The sequence below is a fragment of the Spinacia oleracea genome, chromosome 3 (genome assembly GCF_020520425.1).
Source record: "Spinacia oleracea cultivar Varoflay chromosome 3, BTI_SOV_V1, whole genome shotgun sequence".
NCBI lineage: Eukaryota > Viridiplantae > Streptophyta > Magnoliopsida > Caryophyllales > Amaranthaceae > Spinacia > Spinacia oleracea.
In genome coordinates, this window is record NC_079489.1 from 89,890,385 (window position 1) to 89,909,549 (window position 19,165).

General features: G+C 36.7%; 1 protein-coding gene across 1 annotated transcript; it reads right to left on the reverse strand.

Moving 5' to 3' along the window:
* Positions 1-15,306: 15,306 nt before the first annotated feature.
* LOC110796109 (receptor protein kinase-like protein ZAR1) lies at positions 15,307-18,011 on the reverse strand. Its single transcript, XM_022001141.2, has 2 exons — positions 16,328-18,011; positions 15,307-16,226 (listed from the first exon to the last, which is right to left on the reverse strand). Exons 1-2 carry the CDS (start codon positions 17,781-17,783, stop codon positions 15,565-15,567), a joined length of 2,118 nt encoding a protein of 705 aa, XP_021856833.1. The 5' UTR covers positions 17,784-18,011; the 3' UTR covers positions 15,307-15,564.
* Between the last annotated feature and the right edge of the window lie 1,154 nt (positions 18,012-19,165).

A 19,165-nucleotide genomic window follows, 5' to 3' on the forward strand; every position in this document is an offset into this window, starting at 1 on the left:
TCCAAAAGAAACAAAGGGTTATTATTTCTACAACATGTCAGACAACAAGGTATTCGTTGCTCGTGACAGTGTCTTTTTGGAAAGAAATCATATCTCCAAATTGACAAGTGGGAGAATAATAGACCTCGAAGAGATTCGAGACGAACAACGAACTAAGAATTCTTTAGAAGCAGTTCAGGTTGATGAACCTCCAAGGTCTTTAGAAGAACAGTGAGAGTAGTTCCTCAAAACGTTGTTGCCCCTCGTAAGTAAAAAAGAAATATATTTCAGCCGGAAAGATGGACAGGTGTCCTCTTGACTGAAAACTTAGACATTCTCATATTAGATAGTGATGAACCGATGACTTACAAGCAAGCTATGACGAGCCCAAGCTCCACTAAATGGTTAGAGGCCATGAAATCTGAAATAGACTTCATGTCTGAAAATCAAGTCTGTGATTTGGTTGATTTGCCGGATGGGTTTACACCTACCGATGCAAATGGGTCTTCAAATTGAAGAAAGACAAATATGGAATTGTATACATATACAAGGCTAGATTGGTGGCAAAAGGTTACAGGCAAGTTCACGGCGTTGACTAAGATGAAACCTTTTCCCCCGTCGCGATGCTTAAGTCTATTCGGATAATCCTTGCGATTGTCGATTTTCATGACTATGAAATATGGCAAATGGATGTCAAAACTGCCTTCTTGAATGGTGTTCTTGAAGAGACTGTGATTATGACGCAACCGGAGGGTTTTGTCGATCAAAAGAACCAAGGAAAGGTATGCAAGCTTAAGAAGTCCATTTACGGACTAAAGCAGGCATCAAGGAGTTGGAATAAACGATTTGATGAAGCAGTCAATAAGTTTGGCTTCATCAAGAATCAGGACGAATCTTGTGTATACAAGAAGGTCAGTGGAAGCAAAATTGCATTCCTAGTATTGTATGTTGACGACATACTACTTATTGGAAACGACATTCCTATGTTGGAGTCTGTAAAGACTTGGCTTGGAAAGTGTTTCTCAATGAAGGACTTAGGTGAGGCACAGTACATATTGGGCATCAAGATCTATAGGGATAGATCTAAGAGGATGATTGGACTAAGCCAAAGCACTTACATTGACAAAGTGCTAGCTAGGTTCAATATGATGGAATCCAAGAGAGGCCATTTACCCATGTCACATGGCACATATCTAAGCAAGAATCACTGTCCTAGAACATCTGATGAGCGTAGAAAGATGAGTGGAATTCCATACGCTTCAGCTATTGGATCCATCATGTATGCTAGGATTTGTACAAGGCCGGATGTTTCGTTCGCACTCAGTGCAATGAGCAGGTACCAGTCAGAACCAGGTGAGGCACATTGGACTGCTGCCAAGAATATCCTAAAGTACCTGAAAAGGACTAAGGATCCGTTTCTGGATTATGGTGTTACAGATGAGTTGATTGTTAAGGGCTATACGGACGCAAGCTTTCAAACCGACAGAGATGATTTCAGATCACAGTCTGGGTTTGTGTTCTGCCTCAACGGCGGAGCAGTAAGCTGGAAAAGTGCTAAGCAAAGCACTATTGCGGATTCTATAACTGAAGCCGAGTACATTGTTGCCTCAGAAGCAGCAAAGGAAGCTGTTTGGATTCGAAAGTTCAGTGAAGAACTTGGGGTTGTCCCCTCCATTAAAGGATCAGTGGCTTTGTATTGCGACAATAGCGGAGCCATTGCCCAGGCAAAGGAGCCTAGGAGCCACCAGAAGTCCAAGCACAAACTGCGGCGATTTCATATACTTCGAGAGATCGTTGAAAGAAAGGAAATCGAGATTTTCAAGGTTGTAACTGACGACAACGTCGCGGATCCATTGACTAAACCGTTGGCACAAGTGAAACACAACGCACATGTAGCAACCATGGGAATCAAGCATGTTGGAGATTGGCTTTGATTTTCTATGTATTGTTTGAGAAAATTTGTTAAATATATGTTTAAAACAATTGGTTTAACCATTTCATATTTATGAAATTTATTATTTCATATTCATTTAGTTTTGGTTTAGTATTAAATGATAAGTCCATGTGATTCAAATCATTCTAATGGGATGTCAAGATAATTCGTCGACAAAGAAACACCCATAAGTGAACTTGAATATTGAAGTCACAAAGGATCCCTAATCCAGGTCATTGAAAGGTGGACGACCAATGACTAATTAAGATTAGATTGCAAGTAGATTTTTTAGTTATGTTTCTTGAACTAGAGTGAATGGATGTCAGAATCTTTTGCATAGATACTTAGATAAGGCCAATGAAGTATTTACATCTCTTAAGAAATCATTGGTGACTTCTCCTGTATTGGTTGTACCAGATTTTGAGAAGCAATTCGTGGTGGAAATTGATGCATCAAAAGAAGGCATAAGAGTTGTAATTATGCAAGAAGATTATCCCTTAGCGTTTATTAGTAGGAGTTTGGGGTCGAGGTGGCAAAAACTCTCTGTATACGAAACTGAGCTTCTTGCTATAGTCTTTACGGTGCAAAAATGGGAGAAATATCTGGTTGGTAATCACTTTATGATCAAGACCAACCAAAAGTCACTCAAATGGCCACTTCAACAGAAAATCTCAACTCCATTTCAGCAGTTATGGTTATCTGAATTGATGAGGTTTGATTATATTATGTATAAAAGTGGGAAGGAGAACGTAACGGCAGATGCCTTGTCTAGAACGCGGGGGGGGGGGGCAGAGGTGTTATGCATGACAATCTCAATGGTGGAATCTGACCTAAAAGTGAAGGAAATAGTGCCCTTGGTCCAAGTATATATGCATTCAATGTTAAGTCTAATAAATGCGGTTCAGTATTAATTAACAAGTTAATAAATTCAGTGAGATCAAGTGAGCTGAACGCCTAGCTAGAGGCCGCTTCAGTTCAAGTGGAATTGATGATATTAATCCACAGCTTACTCTTGACTGAACCCGTAGGATCACACAAATAGTACGTAAACGGATCAAGTATTTAATGGAATTAAATACTCCATCTATGGATATTCGGAATCGACGGATCTTGGTTTCAGTGGGAGCTGAGATCGTCACAAGCAAGAAATGAATACTCCAGAAACGATGATATTGCCGGAAACGGAAATATAAATATTATCCAAGTCGTAGATGTTGCCGGAAACGGAAACATGGTACGTATCGGAAAATATTGATGGAAATGGAAATATTGCCGGAATCGGAAATATTGCCGGAAACGGAAATATTGTCTGAATCGGAAATATTATCGGAATCGGAAAAAAAATTCGGAAACGGAAATATTAAATATTTGTTCGAAACGGAAATTAATCCCGGAATCGGAAATATTAAATATTGTTCGTATCGGAAATGAATTCCGGAATCGGGAAATTAATCGGAAGCGTATCGTACGAATTAGCATCGGACGAGGCCTGCCAGACGAAGGCCCAGCACGAAGTCGGGCCATCGCCCAGCAAGCCAGCGCGCCACAACGCACCAGCCAAGGCTGCGCCAGGCCCACCGCAAGGCAGGCCCAGCGCGCGCCAAGGCTGAGGCAGCGTGTGGGCCTCGTAGCAATGGGCTGCGAGCTCGCGGGCTGCGCGCGCGCGCATGACGCCCCTCGTGGGCTGCTGTGCGTGCGTGTGTGTGTTTGTGTGCTATACGAATCCTAAAACTATCAGGTTTCGACATATGATTAAATTCCTAAACCTAAAAGGATGAATTAATTAAATAAGAGTTCTATTAGGATTCTAGTTTAATTAATTCGTACCCTAATAGGATTCCAGTTCCTTTTCCATACCTCTATAAATAGGTGCCTAGGGTCATAATTTATAGACACAATTGTAGTATTCTAAAGGTAAGATTTTGAAGAAAAATCAGCCATAACACTTGCACCTAATAGCCGAAATTCCTAAGCTACCTTAAGGGCGATTCTAGTTGGTCAAGCTTAAGGCGGATCCGGACGTGTTGTGGACTATCTACGGAGGGACGACATTTGGAGTCCTAAAGACTTGTTCTTGTTCGGTTCGGGCGCAGCTAGGGAGGGCACGCAACAAAGTGCATGCATCTAAACTATGCTAAATGATTATGTGTAAATAATATGCTTTCCTGGCTTTATGGTTTTTCCGCATGATTTATGCTTTGTCATATGAATCATAACCTATCAAAAAGCTTCCATCATGGATAGTTATTTGGAGGATGAAAAGCTTGCTGCTATTCTTACAAAATTGCAGAACAGTGAGGTAGTTGTAAGGTACCAATTATTGGATGGATTCCTGAGAAAAAAAGGAAATATTATTGTGAGTAGAGGTAATAAAGTGAGAGGTAAGATCTTAAATTGGTTGGATCTTGCACTAGAGAGTGGTCATTCTGGAAGAGAGCTCATTAAAGAGAGTATAACATTTTTTTTGGTGGAAACGACTATCTAAGGATGTTAAGCAGTTTGTCATAAATTGTGTAATTTGTCAAGCTTCCAAACATGAAACAATAGCTTATCCGATGTTGCTACAACCATTACCAATTCTAGAACAAGTATGGATGGGTATCTCAATGGACTTTTTGACTGGTTTACCCTTATCTGCCGGCAAAGTGGTGATCTTTGTAGTAGTGGATTGGTTGAGAAAATATGCGCACTTCATGACCCTTAAACATATTTTTACTGTAGTTGAAGTAGCACAGTGTTATCTAGATAATGTGTTTAAGCTACAGGGATGGCCTAGAAGCAATGTAAGTGATAGGGATTCTATTTTCCTTAGTCGGTTTTGGAAGAGACTTTTTTCTCTTCATGGAACCGAGTTCTTGCTTTCGTCAGCATATCATCCTGAAACCGATGGCAAAACTGAAGTTGTAATTTTGACGTTCCTAAATGTTCTTCCCAATTGGAATCTATACTATTTTTGGCCATATTTTTTTTCCTAAAATACCATTATTCTACAATTTTATTTCCTACCATATCCTACCTTTATCTTTTTTTTTTGGTGTTAGCACCCGGTTCACCTTTAAGGTTAATCCGATTCGGGGCGAGTTCTGGGTGGTTAGGTTCCAGTCCCCTCCCAATTGTTGCTGCGAGGGTTCGAACACGGGTTCTCACTACTACATAAACGATCATAGGCAACGGGTGAATGCAACGGTTAATGGTATTGCAATGGGTGAATGCAACGCTTAAAGCTATTGCAACGGTTTGTGTAACGGGTTTCTCTATTGCAAGGGTTTTGGCAACGGTTTATTTTTTCTGCAATGGTTTTACTGACTTTAGCAACGGTTGTACTATTTTTATTGAAATTTCTAGTTCGAACCTTCGCCAATTCTACAAAGCGCGAAATTAATTTTCATCCTACATTTTCGTGAAAATTCTAATACCTTTATCGCGCCTTCTTCTTCTTCCTTGGACAAAATACCCAATTATTTCAAACCTAAAAAAACCTTCGATCTTCGTAGCTGGCCGGAATTCTCTGCTTCCCCAAATCTTCTTCTTCTTCGTTCTTCTCAATTCCTCTAAGTTTGCTGAAAAACGAAAAAACTTGAAATTGTCAATCATCGCCTCTCAATCTCCATGACCGTTGCTGCAATTTTGATTTTAAAGCGTCAAGTATTCCTCTCACAGGGACATCTCTTTCTCTCAAGTACGTAGTCTGTGAATTTCAAACTCTTTAATTTTGTTCATCTTTTAAACCCTAAAATATCTTCAATTTTCACTAAATTACTTGTATGATGTGCCTAAAATGATTGTGAAACTAAATAATTGAAATTGAATAGATGTTGTACTGCTGTACTTAATTTTTTTGGTTTTAAGCTGTAATTTCAACAATGCCCACCACATGTTCGATGAAATGCCTAGTAGAAATTATCATGTTTTTCCTTTCTCCCACTTGTATGTCATCTGTGTGTGCTGTTAAACTTTGTGAGATGTTGGTATGTTCGTGGAGTGTGAGTGTGTAGAGGATGTTGGATGCGTGATTTATATGAACAGATGTGTTCGTGGAGTGTGAGTGTGTAGAGGATGTTGGATGCGTTATTTATATGAACAGATGTGCAGAGCTGGTGTGACTTAGTGAGGTGTTGTAATCCTCCTACCACCAGGAAGCTCTCTCAATCCCCCTGCAGCAGTTACATCTCCTGTTGCACCCTAAAAGACATAACACGAACAATAGAATATCCCAATTCTTGTTTCAAAATTCTCTCCAATTCTTTCAACAAACCATGGACTTTATCAGTTAGTGGATGTGTATCATCTCCTCCATAAAAGAAATGGACCTCTTTGTCTATCTCAACCCAACTGGTCCTTTTCTTCCTCGTTCATCTGAATCCCCAAATGGTGTATGATGGGTTACGTTAGATGTAACACCTTGGTTCGGACCTCCGGCTTGTTAAATGACTGACCAGAAAGTTTCATCCTTTCCATGGGTGGTAACTGGATATGTATTTTTGTAGCATATCAAACTTCAAGGGCAAAGCAGTCTACTCAATATGTAAACAGTGCTCATCCAAAAATGTGTCCAGAAACTATTTAATCGCACTCTGTATTTTTGCGAGTCTGAATCAGAAACTGTACAGAAACCTGAATGGCATGCTAAATCTCTTGTACTTTTGTAAGCTGAATTGTCTTATGAAGTAGCACATGTACAAGAAATGATTATTTGACCCTGATATTTTATTATTAAGTGGTAATTGTACAGTTTTACTTGTACCGTTGCTTTTTTTGCCTTGTTCCAAACATTTACAAAATGCTAGGAAACCCAGTTTTTTTCTGAACAAATCTGAAAAGCATAAGATTGATAGAGCAGAAATTTCAAACATACAAGAAAACACAACCAAAACACAGTACTTTCTGTTTCTAATCTAATTGATCTGCCCATCACTCATATTCCAGAACTCAACTTCTAGCTCAAGAACTTGGCATCATCTTCAAGGCAGTGGGCAAAGCTCAGTTGGTAAACAGGCTCAATAGCCCAGAAGGCCGTGATTGCAACAACATAACTGACATCTGGTTGCATACTTGCATCAGGCTCTCTCCTCATATTTGATTTTTCCATTGCCAACCTTTAGGCCTGGTATGTATTATAGTTCATAATTTTATTGCCTTTGTTTGATTTATTTTGTATTAGGATTTCGTTTTAAGTGTAATATGTTTTTGGAGACTATGAATTACTTTTTGATATATGTATCTTTGATCTAGAAAAATTTGTAGATGTTGCTGTGATTGTGATATTTTTCTGATAAAAAAAACCTCATTGAGAAAAGGTGAAAACTTGTACGGGGTCTACAATGGGTGAATTATAGACATATTGTAAATTAAATAGTGGTTTTATTGTGTAACTTAAATAAGACATTTATTATGTTACTTCTTTTGATTTCAAGATGATATTTTTCTTAAATTGGATTTCAAGACTATTATTACCTTATCCAAATTTACAAACATGCAATGACATGTTGATCGCTCCTGCTTCAAAGGGGAGAGTGATCGTTTGTTAGCTTTGGATAGGTCTGTTTTGGAAGGAATAACGTACTGCAGTTATTTCTGCATAAAACTTGTTGTAATATTTTCTGCTACCTCGCAATCAGATTATTAATATATACTCAGCCTGGGTGTTCTGCAATAATTAGTATGTCTAATTAACGATTAAACGTGCATGAACCTTGTTTCATATTCACAGTTTACCAATCAATTAATTTCTTTGTCAAGCGTTCTAGCCACTGTACTATAGTATTACTATATCGTTTAGCTCAAAGCTTTTTTATGATGCGAGGAATTTAGGCATTTTACAAGTTGTTACAACAACTGGCATACCCTCCAAAAAACCATACTTTCAATTCCCACCAGGCACCAGCATATATAACAGAACTGAATGCAATTTGATCAAATAGTTAACAAGCTAAGGAACAGGAAGATCTTCCCATTATCATCTATAATGGCCTTGAAAAGACTAATCTATAAAAGAAGATGGAATATATCCTTGGTAATTAAGTACTCGATCTCTTCAGTGTTCTTAATTTCATAAGCCTGCATGTTGTGGCCTAAGCTTAATCAACAAACTTTAGCTGACATCAAGATATCAATTGTATATCCTCCAAAAAGTTTGGTTAATGTAATCTCTTCCCCAAAAAATCAAGGCCTTCCGCAACCAGAATGTCAGAATATTCACATCTGCTCTGTTTTTTGGCTGAAGACTCTGAACTTTGTACTCTGAATGTCCAGAATATTCACTTATGGTTTTGTTAGGGAACCTGAATGATACTCTGTATTCTATAACATGAATTTCAGGATAGTACAGCCCATTTGCATGAAGAATTAGCTTCTGGATCACCAGTAATCTCCACAAGAACAAACCAAAAAGCCCGTTTTGGCCCGCACCAAAGCCCGTATGAGGTAACTTTTTCATTGTTACTGCTGGTTTGAGAACCCAAACGCTACTTCGTATTCTGTAACATGAATGTCAAGACAGTAACAATCAATTTGGTCAAAGGTACATTAGCTTCTGGATCACCAGTAATATCCACAAGAACAAACTCCATTCTTGAAATAATGAAATCTACGAATATCTCTGACGATTATTTCCCTGCCTAAAAGCATATAATCCGTGCATTAAGTTCTGTCTGTCACAAATTTACTGTGACAAATTTATGCTCTGTCACAAATTGAGTGTTTGAATCTTCTTCAGCTTCTTGATAGCTGTCACAAATTTACTATCGTGTTGTTATGCTCTGTCTGTGTTGTCTGTGTTATCCGTGCATTAAGTTCATGATGGATATTGACTCTGACTGGATTTCCATAGAATAAAATGTTATATAAGTGATATGAATGTCAAATACTTTATTCAAGGACGTGGTAGCTTATCACACTTACCAAATTGAGTGTTCTGCTATGTGCATTAGTACAGTTAGCCATAGGTATGCAATTCTTAACCAATAGGTGAACTAAACACAAGAAATAACATTTAATCTCCCTGAACCATCCATAAATGAAGTGATTTTGTTCGGTATAACAAATTAGTCACATATTCAGATTCTTTTACCAAAACACATTTAATTAGAAAAATGTTTGCTCAAAAGGACAGACCAGAATTCTCTAACGAACACTACCAGCAACCCCTAAGGCGAGTTCCTACAAAGAGGACAGGGTGGTATTCATTCTAAGACATTCATCTATGCAATCAACATGGAAGTAGTGATTACATTCTGGTATAGACCTCAAAGCCTCTTTAGGCTGATACTCTGATAAACATATAGGGCAGATGTTATCATTAGGCTTTGGGAGTCGCTTACTTTCTCCTAGTATGGTTTTTGAGTATGATTCTATGGTGGGAAGATCGAGGCCTGATGATAGGGTAATTGGTTGTGGGAATATTGAAGGTGAGGATTCAGTGTAGGAGTAAAGGCGATTCTGATTACGTGCAACGACCGTGCTGCTGATGTAGAGTGTCAGACCAACAATGCATACAAGTCCTGGTATTCCTGCTCCTAGTATTAAGCCGTATTTGGCGCTTTTTGGCAAGCCTGAAAACATGTAAATGAATGGTTAAGACTTAAGAGCAAAGTACTTGAGGTCTTAATTATTATCTCAGTTAATAACAAAAGTTTGTTATAAAATGAATTTATAGTTGCTGAAAAATTAGCAGCAAAGTGAAGTCCATAATTTTTCCAGTACAAAGAAAATTCTGGAAATTTACTTGCATGCAACAACAATTGGTTTTCTTGTATTTTATTGTTTGAGACGTTTGAGTTTTATACCTTACATTCCTAAACATTTGAATCTACAGGTTGAAGAAAAAATGGATTAGATATGGAGGAAGCATAACTTTTTGGTGGTGCATGGATTTGGCACGTGTAAATATTGGCTCATATGGCTATTTTATTTTTGTGATGATCGTTAACTTTACAAGGAGGAAGCGTAAATTTTTGGTGGGCATGGACTCACATGTGTAATTAATGGATTTTTTGGCTAATTTTTTTTGTTATTATCGTAAACCTTAACTTGAATTGTGATACGATAATATCTTTAGGGCCTACTTATATATGTAAGTACTAGCAAAGTACTTCATTTTGTATATTTTTAACTGATTGATTAATTATGTACTTATGGCTTCGTTGGGAATGTAATTCTCGTCATCCTTGATCTACAAGATTTAATTTATATTAATTTATTCTATTTGTGAAATGCAAAACAGGCAATAATAGCAGCTTAGACCCGTTGCATTTGGGGAAAAAAAGTGGTTACTAACTCTAATGTAACGGTTAAAACTAATGGTGGTAAATGTCAATGGCCGTTGCATTAGATGTAAATAACTGTTATAGTAAATCTAAGGCAACGGTTCTTGGTAAATTGCACAAAGCGTTGCAATAGGTAGAAAAGGTGTTGCAAAAAATACTATTGCAACGGTTAATAAGGATTGTTAAGTTACCGTTGCAATATCTTGGTGGAACCGTCGCATTACACCTAAAGCAACGGCAGCAACTGCAACGGTTGTTAAACCGTTGCAATATCTCTATGGCAACGGTTATCCTTTCTTTTGCAACGGTTATTGGCCGTTGCGTATGCTTGTTTATGTAGTAGTGTCTCCATACCAAGTTCAACCCCAACCACCACTGAACCAACAAACAATTGATAAAATAATACCATATCCTACCTTTATGAATTTATTGCAGCCACCTACCCAATTATTCTCATTGATTTCCCCACCCGCATTATTTAATTCATTCACAAACTCCAATTCATCCACCCACCTTATTTTATGATTATTCCCTCCGTCCCGTAATACTCGCACCGCTTTCCTTTTCTGGTCGTCCCTTATTACTTGCACCGCTTGTATAAATGGAAATTTTTACCAATATTATATTATTTCTCACACTTACCTACTAACCCACCTACACCCCGGCCTACTCCGTACAAAAAATCATTTAAAAATGCACACTCCCCACCCCTTACGCATTTCTCACTAACTATATTAAAAAAAATACTCTACTATCAATTAACATCAATTAAATTAATAAGTCAATTCAAGTGTCTTAAACTCCGCACCGGTCAAACCGGTGCGAGTATAAAGGTATAGTATGACAGAGGGAGTATTTTAATAAATTATCTCTCTTTTCTTTCCTTCTGTATTATTTTCTCTCTCTTTCATTTATTCCAAAGCGTACAATCTTTTACATCCAATCATTACTTTACACCCAATCATACCAAGATTTTATTTTCTTAATCCCCTCCCCGATTCCAACCATGAAGAACATTAAGGAACGGAGGGAGTACATCATAGTAGTTAGAAGACAAAAAAGGAAAATGGTAGTAGGAAAAAGACAAAAAATTTAAAAGTACCAGTTCGTTAAAAAGAGTATCATTTCATTAAAAAGAGTAGTATTTTGTTAAAAAAAGTATCATTTTTTTAAAAAAGCGTACTATTTCATTATTTCATTAAAAAGAGTATCATTTCGTTAATGAAAAATATCATTTCTTTAATACTTAGTAAAAGAGTACAATTTCATTAAAACAAGTACAATTTCTTTTTAAAAAAATATCATTGATCTTTATTTGTCGTTTACCTTTTTTGTCATTTTATGGTGTTATGTATTTGCTAACAAATAACGGTTAGCTGCACAGAGTTCTCGCTTTTCAAGCATTTTCAGCTAAACAAAGCAACAAATACGTCTGTTTTCCTCCTTGACCAGCTTGACAAACCATAGACTTTGTGAAAACCATGTAAAAAGTCATAAACTGTCATCTAAAACAACAAGCTTAAAATTTCTCGCATTTTGGCAGGCATGATTGGCGGACACCAAATTATATAAGGACCTGTAATACTCTGTAGACCACTTGCATGGTTGCCAAATTGTAGTCTGTAGACCACTAGCAAGGTTGTTGTTTGACAATTTATGGATTATGGATAAAAGGTACATTAAGTCTCCGTTTGATAGGGCGTAAAACGATTTCATTGTAAAATGATTTTCCATGGAAAACATTTTTCAAGGGAAAACACAATTTCAAACTAGTTTTCCTTTGTTTGGTAACTTAAAGGAAAATGGGAGAAGATGGTGAAGATTGAGGGGAAGAAAGGAGAGGGAGGTAAGGAGGAAAGAAGGAAAAGTGGTTTCCCTCCCTTTCAAATGGAAAAGGGTTTTCCACCTTTGAGGGAGTCATGGAAAATTGTTTTACATCCCTTACCAACCAAACAACGTAAAATGATTGAAAAGAGGAAAATCGTTTTCCATAAAAACGTTTTACGCCCTACCAAACGGAGCATAAACATGATACTCCCTCCGTCCTGGAATACTCGACCCGGTTTAACCGGCACAGAGTTTAAGGAACTTGAATTGACTTATTTAATTTAATAGGTAGTAGTTGATAGTGTGGTATTATTTTAATATAGTTAGTGGGAGGTGGGTTAAGAGGTGGGGTTGGGGGCGAGTAGGGGTTGAATTTTTAATTATTTTTTGTATGGAGTAGGGGGTAGGTGGGTTAATAGGGGTGGAGTGAGAAATAATATAATATTGTTAGAATATTTCCATTTTTAGAAACATGTCAAGTATTAAGGGACGGCCCAATAAGGAAAACAGGTCAAGTATTCCGGGACGGAGGGATTACGATATTTACTGTATAAATTGCCACGGTGCCACATTTATTAATTCATTTAGATTGTTCACATTCATTAATTCATTTATATTGTTTTTGTATTTGCTTACTCTATTACACATTTAAAGAAAACAGATTGAAAGTATTTTGAAGACAAAGAAAGAGTTTTCCATTCTTTATTTGGTGGGTGGGTACTGGGTAGTAACTAGTAAAAAAGTTGATTAAGAGAGTAGAATAATAGAATGGATGTCATTGTAAACAAAAAAAACTTTTCCATTATAATGTGTTGCAACCAAGATAATATGCCCATTTTAGAAAATTGTTGGAAGTAAAAGAAAGTAAACGATTCAATGTATATACTATGTAGTACTCCCTCCGTCCCGGAATACTCGATCCGGTTTGACCGGCACAGAGTTTAAGGGACTTGAATTGACTTATTTAATTTAATAGGTAGTAGTTGATAGTGGGGTATTATTTTAATGTAGTTAGTGGGAGGTGAGTTAAGAGATGGGGTTGGAGGAGAGTAGGGGTTGAATTTTTAATTATTTTTTGTATGGAGTAGGGGGTAGGTGGGTTAATAGAGGTGGAGTGAGAAATAATATAATATTGTTAGAATATTTCCATTTTTAGAAACAGGCCAAGTATTAAGGGACGGCCCGATAAGAAAAACAGGTCGAATATTCCGGAACGGAGGGAGTATATTTCTGCCCTGTAGTCCATCTTTACTTTCAATTGTAAATGCCGTTTATTCGGAGTCACCCTCGAGCGAAGGACTTCCTAGTATTGTTTCCCTCTATCAACAAAAAAAATAAGTAAAAGAAAACTGAAAAAGTATATCATACAGATGAATAAAGTGATAGGATAGTATCATAGTAGAGGCAAAAAAATGTAGGAGAGTGATAAAATATAAAAAGATAATTTTTTTTTTTAATAAAGGGTAGTATTGCTCGAATATGTGGGAGCCTTGAACCTTTTTGTAGGAGCCTTGCATGAATGATGAAACTAATAATTAGCGCCAACGAAAGTTCAGAAATGGATGGCAAGTTGGAGCTGATGGACACTCGTAAGAAAAACCCTTAGTAATTACTTTTTGTAAATCTTAGAGCAAGATTAGTGCTGGTCTGAGCAGTAGTTTGAGCAATAGTCTTATTGAGTATTAACCTAAGACCTCCCATTTAAGTGGAAAAGTATGACAAAAATCTGAGCAAGAGTCTTGGAATTCCAAGACTCTACTTAAGACGTTTAAATTGTAAATTGAATCTTATTATTATTATTTTTTTATTTTTTTTATTTTAGGAGTCTTGAATGAGTACGAGGGGTGAAGTGGAAAAATTAAGTAAATCTGAAAGGGTCTCGACAAGAATCTGATTAAAAAAAATATGATGTGGAAGTCTTAGCTTATACTAGCGCTAATCTTGCTCTTAAGCCCATAATATAATCATCCATTGCTTAAATATCTTAAATACCTCACGGTTAATTTACATTTTTCAACATATAAGTTGACTTGTTAATATCTCGAATAATATATAAGTAAAAGTTATAAAAATTTGATATTTAGAAAATATATATCAATAAAAATCTAACATGATCTCACATGACTATAAATTTTCTTATGTGTAAATCACAAAAGATGAACAAGGTATAATGTGAATAGTATAAAAAATAAGATGGTGCGATATTTATGGAACGTATGAAGTATACGATTCTAGAGTAACTAATTACTAAAAAATAAATGCCAACGAGTCTAGATGGTTAAAATTTTGAAACGACATCTAAAACCTAACTCCCTGTCACTTTTTGTTCTTTACATTTGGTATTTTGCACGCGTTTGAACGACTAATTAATATGCATTGAGATTCTTTTTTTTTATTATTTAAACAAGGCAAATTACGTTTATTTACAATGTTTTAACTTTTAGCAAAATTTTGATGATGGGAAAATGAGAAAAATTTAATGTCCCAATGTAAAAGTGTGAGACATTGAATGACCCATTAAATTTAATTGGTTAAAATCATTATTGGACACAAATTTTAATAGAATATTAAAACATTTGTGTGAAAATATAAAAAAAATGTAAATATTCCGTAATATTTTAGGACACCCGGAAAAAAAATCATAAAGATAAAAAAGAGACGCTGAAAGTACCAAATTTCATCTATTGAGGATCTCCAAGTACCTAACTTCCACCCCAATTTCTCACTTTTATGGTCTTAAGCACTAAATATCTCCTCTCTCCATCTTTTTTTATTTTTTACATACTCCGTTTGGGTGTCTAATATTCATCTTTACATTTTATATTTAATTTTATATTGTAATATAAATGTGTTTAATATGTCCGTCAAAAATAGTTATTATTTTAATCAATCAAATTCATTACGGCAATAAATCTTTCACATTTTCGCGTTGGAGCATAAAATCTTTCACACCTTTTCAATGTCATGTTTTGAATAAAAGTGATAACATTATCAATAAGGGTAATTTACATTGTTAAAAACAAAATTTTTAAAAAAAACAATTCTTATCCACATTAATTAGTTGTTAAATCGCTTACATAATACCAAACGTAAATAATAAAAAGGGACAAGGGAGTAGGATTCTATGTCAACTAACCTAAATGGTTAAATGTTTGAAGGGATTCTGTCATTAGAATCTAGTGTATAGTTACAACAAATGCACTTAATTAATTGTACAGCTCCATAGATGGTAGAATCTAATGACAGAAGCAAACAACGTACACATGAAACAATTTCATTGACAAAGAAGAACCAGACAAAAGCTTTTCTGCTGCTAAGATTACAAACACAATAAGAAGATGGAATGAGACAACAAATTTGGCATTATGTACTTACAATTTTGTATCATAAAAACCACACTCAAAATACAAGTAACATTTACTGCACCACAGCTACTCTAAATCCTACTTATAGTAACAACAAACTGATTGACTGAGAGTTCACGGGCAATATTATCTTTGATGATTCCATTTCCACGTACCAACAAGGAAGACCGTGACTTTATTGATACGCCGCACGTCTTTAAGGACTCAACTCAGGTAATCGTTCTAAAGTGTCGCACACATGTCTCATTGTTGGTCTCTTTTCGGGGCTGCTATGAACACAAGCCATAGCAATTTTTAGGACAGCGATTATCTCGTCTTCCTTGTCTGCCTCCTGAGCTAAATATGGATCCAATACATCTATTAGTGGCTGTTTCTCGTCAATGCAATGTTGAATCCATTCAACAACGTCCATTTCCGAGGTTCCCACTTGCACTAAGGCAGATCTTCCAGTAATCATTTCCAGTAAGATCACCCCGTATGAGTAAACATCCCACTTTTGTGACGGTTTCACAGCTTTAAGGGATTCCGGGGCTTGGTAGTAACTAAGTGCATTTGTTGTAGCTGACACACTACCAACTTCAGATGGTGCTTGTTTTTGTTGGGGTTTCTCATAGTTCATCCTGCTAGATAGTAGGGTAGGGGTTCCCCCAGCAATATTGGCAAGGCGACCGAGTCCAAAATCTGCGATTTTAGGTTCCATGTCCTGTCCAAGCAGTATGTTGCTTGGGTTTAAATCACCATGAACGTACTTTTTGGGGCTGAATTCATGCAAGTACACTAAACCTCTAGCGATGCCTTTCGTGATTTGTAATCGGATTGACCATGACAATGGCGTAAATGAATCCATTCCTGGCTTCCCTGTTGACATTATCACATACAAACCAACAAATGTCAGCGAAATGTATTTAAGTAGGCAAACTATATCATGTAATTGGGAAACATGAATTATAAAATCTTACCATGTAAAGCAGTGGCTAGGCTTCCATGGGGTACATAATCATATATGAGCAACTTCTCATCAACAGACCAATAATATGCTCTTATAGTGACAACATTTGGATGCCTAAGCTTCCCAATTGCTTCAACTTCAGTTTGGAATTCTTTAAACCGCTGTGAACCCCCTTCACCTAGTCTTCTCACAGCCAAGGTGACTCCATCTTCAAGCACCACCTTATACACGATACCAATCCCACTCTTTCCTAATACAAAAGCCGAAGCTTTCAATAGCTCGTCTAGATCAAATGCAACTTGAGAATCCAACGGTACCAAATCATACTGCTCAATGTTCTCCGACAACGTTTCAGACTCGTCTCTCGTGAAACAAAAACACTCCCTACTTTCTCTCCCTCCCTTCTCATCCTTACTCTTACAAGGACAAACCCTTGTATAACAATAAGACAACAACCACCCAATGAGGCAGATCCCAATAACATCACTCACCACAATGGCAGCCACAGCACTTCTACTAAGCCCTTTCCCCTTACCCTTCCCACCACTATCCTTACTCCCTTGAGGTGAATAATCACTTGGTAAATACGGGTATGAAGCCGGCGACACCGCAGAAGACTCCGAAGTACACGGATTCTTCAACGGAGGGCCACAAAGACCAGGGTTCCCAATAAAAGCAGTAGGTCCTCTATTCAAAAGAGCACCAGTTTGTGGAATTGGTCCACTCAAATTGTTAAAAGTAAGATCAATGTAAACCTTCTCAGGTAACTCTCCAAGACTAGCTGGAATCAATCCACTAAACAAATTATGGGAAAAATCAGCAGTCCCTTGCAAACTAGACAAGTTACCCAAATCATTTGGGATTGACCCATTAAATTGATTATAGGAAACATCAAGTTTCTCAAGGGTAACCAAAACCCTCCCAAACCCATTTGGGAGACTCCCACTAAAATTATTATGACTCAAAACAAGATTTTTTAGCCTCTTCAACTCAAGAATTGAAGAGGGTAAAGACCCATTTAAGAAATTTTGGGACAAATCCAAATTTTGAAGGTATTTTAGCTTCCTAATTTCATCTGGTAATGACCCATATAAAGAATTACCAAATAAAACCAAACTTTGAAGACCTTGAGCTTGGAAAAGATTAAGGGGTAATGGCCCATAAAACCTGTTGCTCCTTAAATTAACATGGCGCAAATCAGAGAGTGTCCCAAGTGAAGATGGAAGGTACCCTAAAAGTTTCTTCTTGGGGATGCTAACAGAAACTACTTTTTGGTTTTTACAAGTAACTCCATTCCATGAACAAGGGTTTTCGTCGGTTTGGTTCCAATTGCTCATTGTCCCGTATGGGTCTTGAGTTATGGATTGTTTAAATGACAGAAGTGTGAATCCTTCATCATTTAAACAGTTTACAAATGATTTCGGGTTAATTAGCAAAAGAATTACCCACAAAATGAGGTAATGCATTGCTATGATTTGAAGGTTATAACAAGAAAAATGAGAAGTTTAGAGATTACCTGGGAGAAATGGGAGCTGAATTTAGCAACAGAATTTAGAATTTTTAGATGGAAACTTTTTGGGAGAACAGGAGAGTGGGAAAGGAGTTTCCAAGCTTTGGAAAAGTGGACATTAGAGAGAAAGGAGAATGAAAAGGAAATGAAAGGAAGGAAAGATGTGGTAAACTCACTGTAAAGTAAAAATAGTGTTAGGTCCCCACTAATATTCTTCCCCACAAAGTTCATACAATTATGTAATGATTTATCTGAGAGGTACGGTAACTACTGTTATACATTACTCCGTATGTTGCACCAAGGTGGACATATACACGGACACGATAGGTAATTATGTACTTCCTCCGTCCCGGAATACTTGACCTATTTTTCTTATCGGGCCGTACCTTAATACTTGACCTGTTTCTAAAAATGGAAATATTCTAACAATATTATATTATTTCTCACTCCACCCCTATTAACCCACCTACCCCCTACTCCATACAAAAAATAATTAAAAATTCAACCCCTACTCTCCCCCAACCCCACCTCTTAACCCACCTCCCACTAACTACATTAAAATAATACCCCACTATCAACTACTACCTATTAAATTAAATAAGTCAATTCAAGTTCCTTAAACTCTGTGCGGGTCAAACCGGGTCGAGTATTCCGGGACCGAGTGAGTATATAAGACATCGGCATTTTAAAAATGACGGATACGGAAATACGAAAAATAATAGTAACAAAATATAATGACATAAAAGGCAAATGTGTCAAAATAGAATTTTTATATGACTAATTGTGCGAGAAACAACCTTATATTATTTTTCGGGTAAATTCAAACCTTAAAGTAAATAGATTTTGCAAGAAACAACTTTAGTCCATTTTCAGGCATTGATCGGACCTTTTCCGGCGTTGACGGTGGCATGCCGTTCATATGCGTCTTTTTTCTTGGAAATTTTTCCAAAACAAACCTTATTATGTTTTGTTTTGCGAGAAACTACCTTTTATAAAACAAAATTGGTAATTCCAGAACTTAAAAAAAATATTTGCGAGAAACAACCTTTATAACCTTTTATGGTAAAGAAAATTTTATTTTATCGTGCTAGCTAACATCATTGTAGAGCTTACATGGAGACAATAAGTGAAATTGACGTGGAGGCTTTCAACTATTTGGAAGGAATTCCAACATGCCAAAGATCAAAGAATGCATGAGCGATGGGGGTCGTTTTTTCGGATATCAGATATGTGTAGCAATACACGTATCAACTAAAAGACAAATAGCTAAAAGACAAAAAAGGAAGTACCATTCATGTTAAAAAAGTATCATTCTGTAAAAAAAAAGTACCATTTTTG

Bases quoted from the DNA above. Each gene is read 5' to 3' on its own strand.
- LOC110796109 (XM_022001141.2), bottom strand. From the start codon at position 17,783: ATGCATTACCTCATTTTGTGGGTAATTCTTTTGCTAATTAACCCGAAA. The intron at 16,227-16,327 runs GTAAGATTTTAT...TAATGTCAACAG, and splicing joins CCTAGCCACTGCTTTACATG to GGAAGCCAGGAATGGATTCA.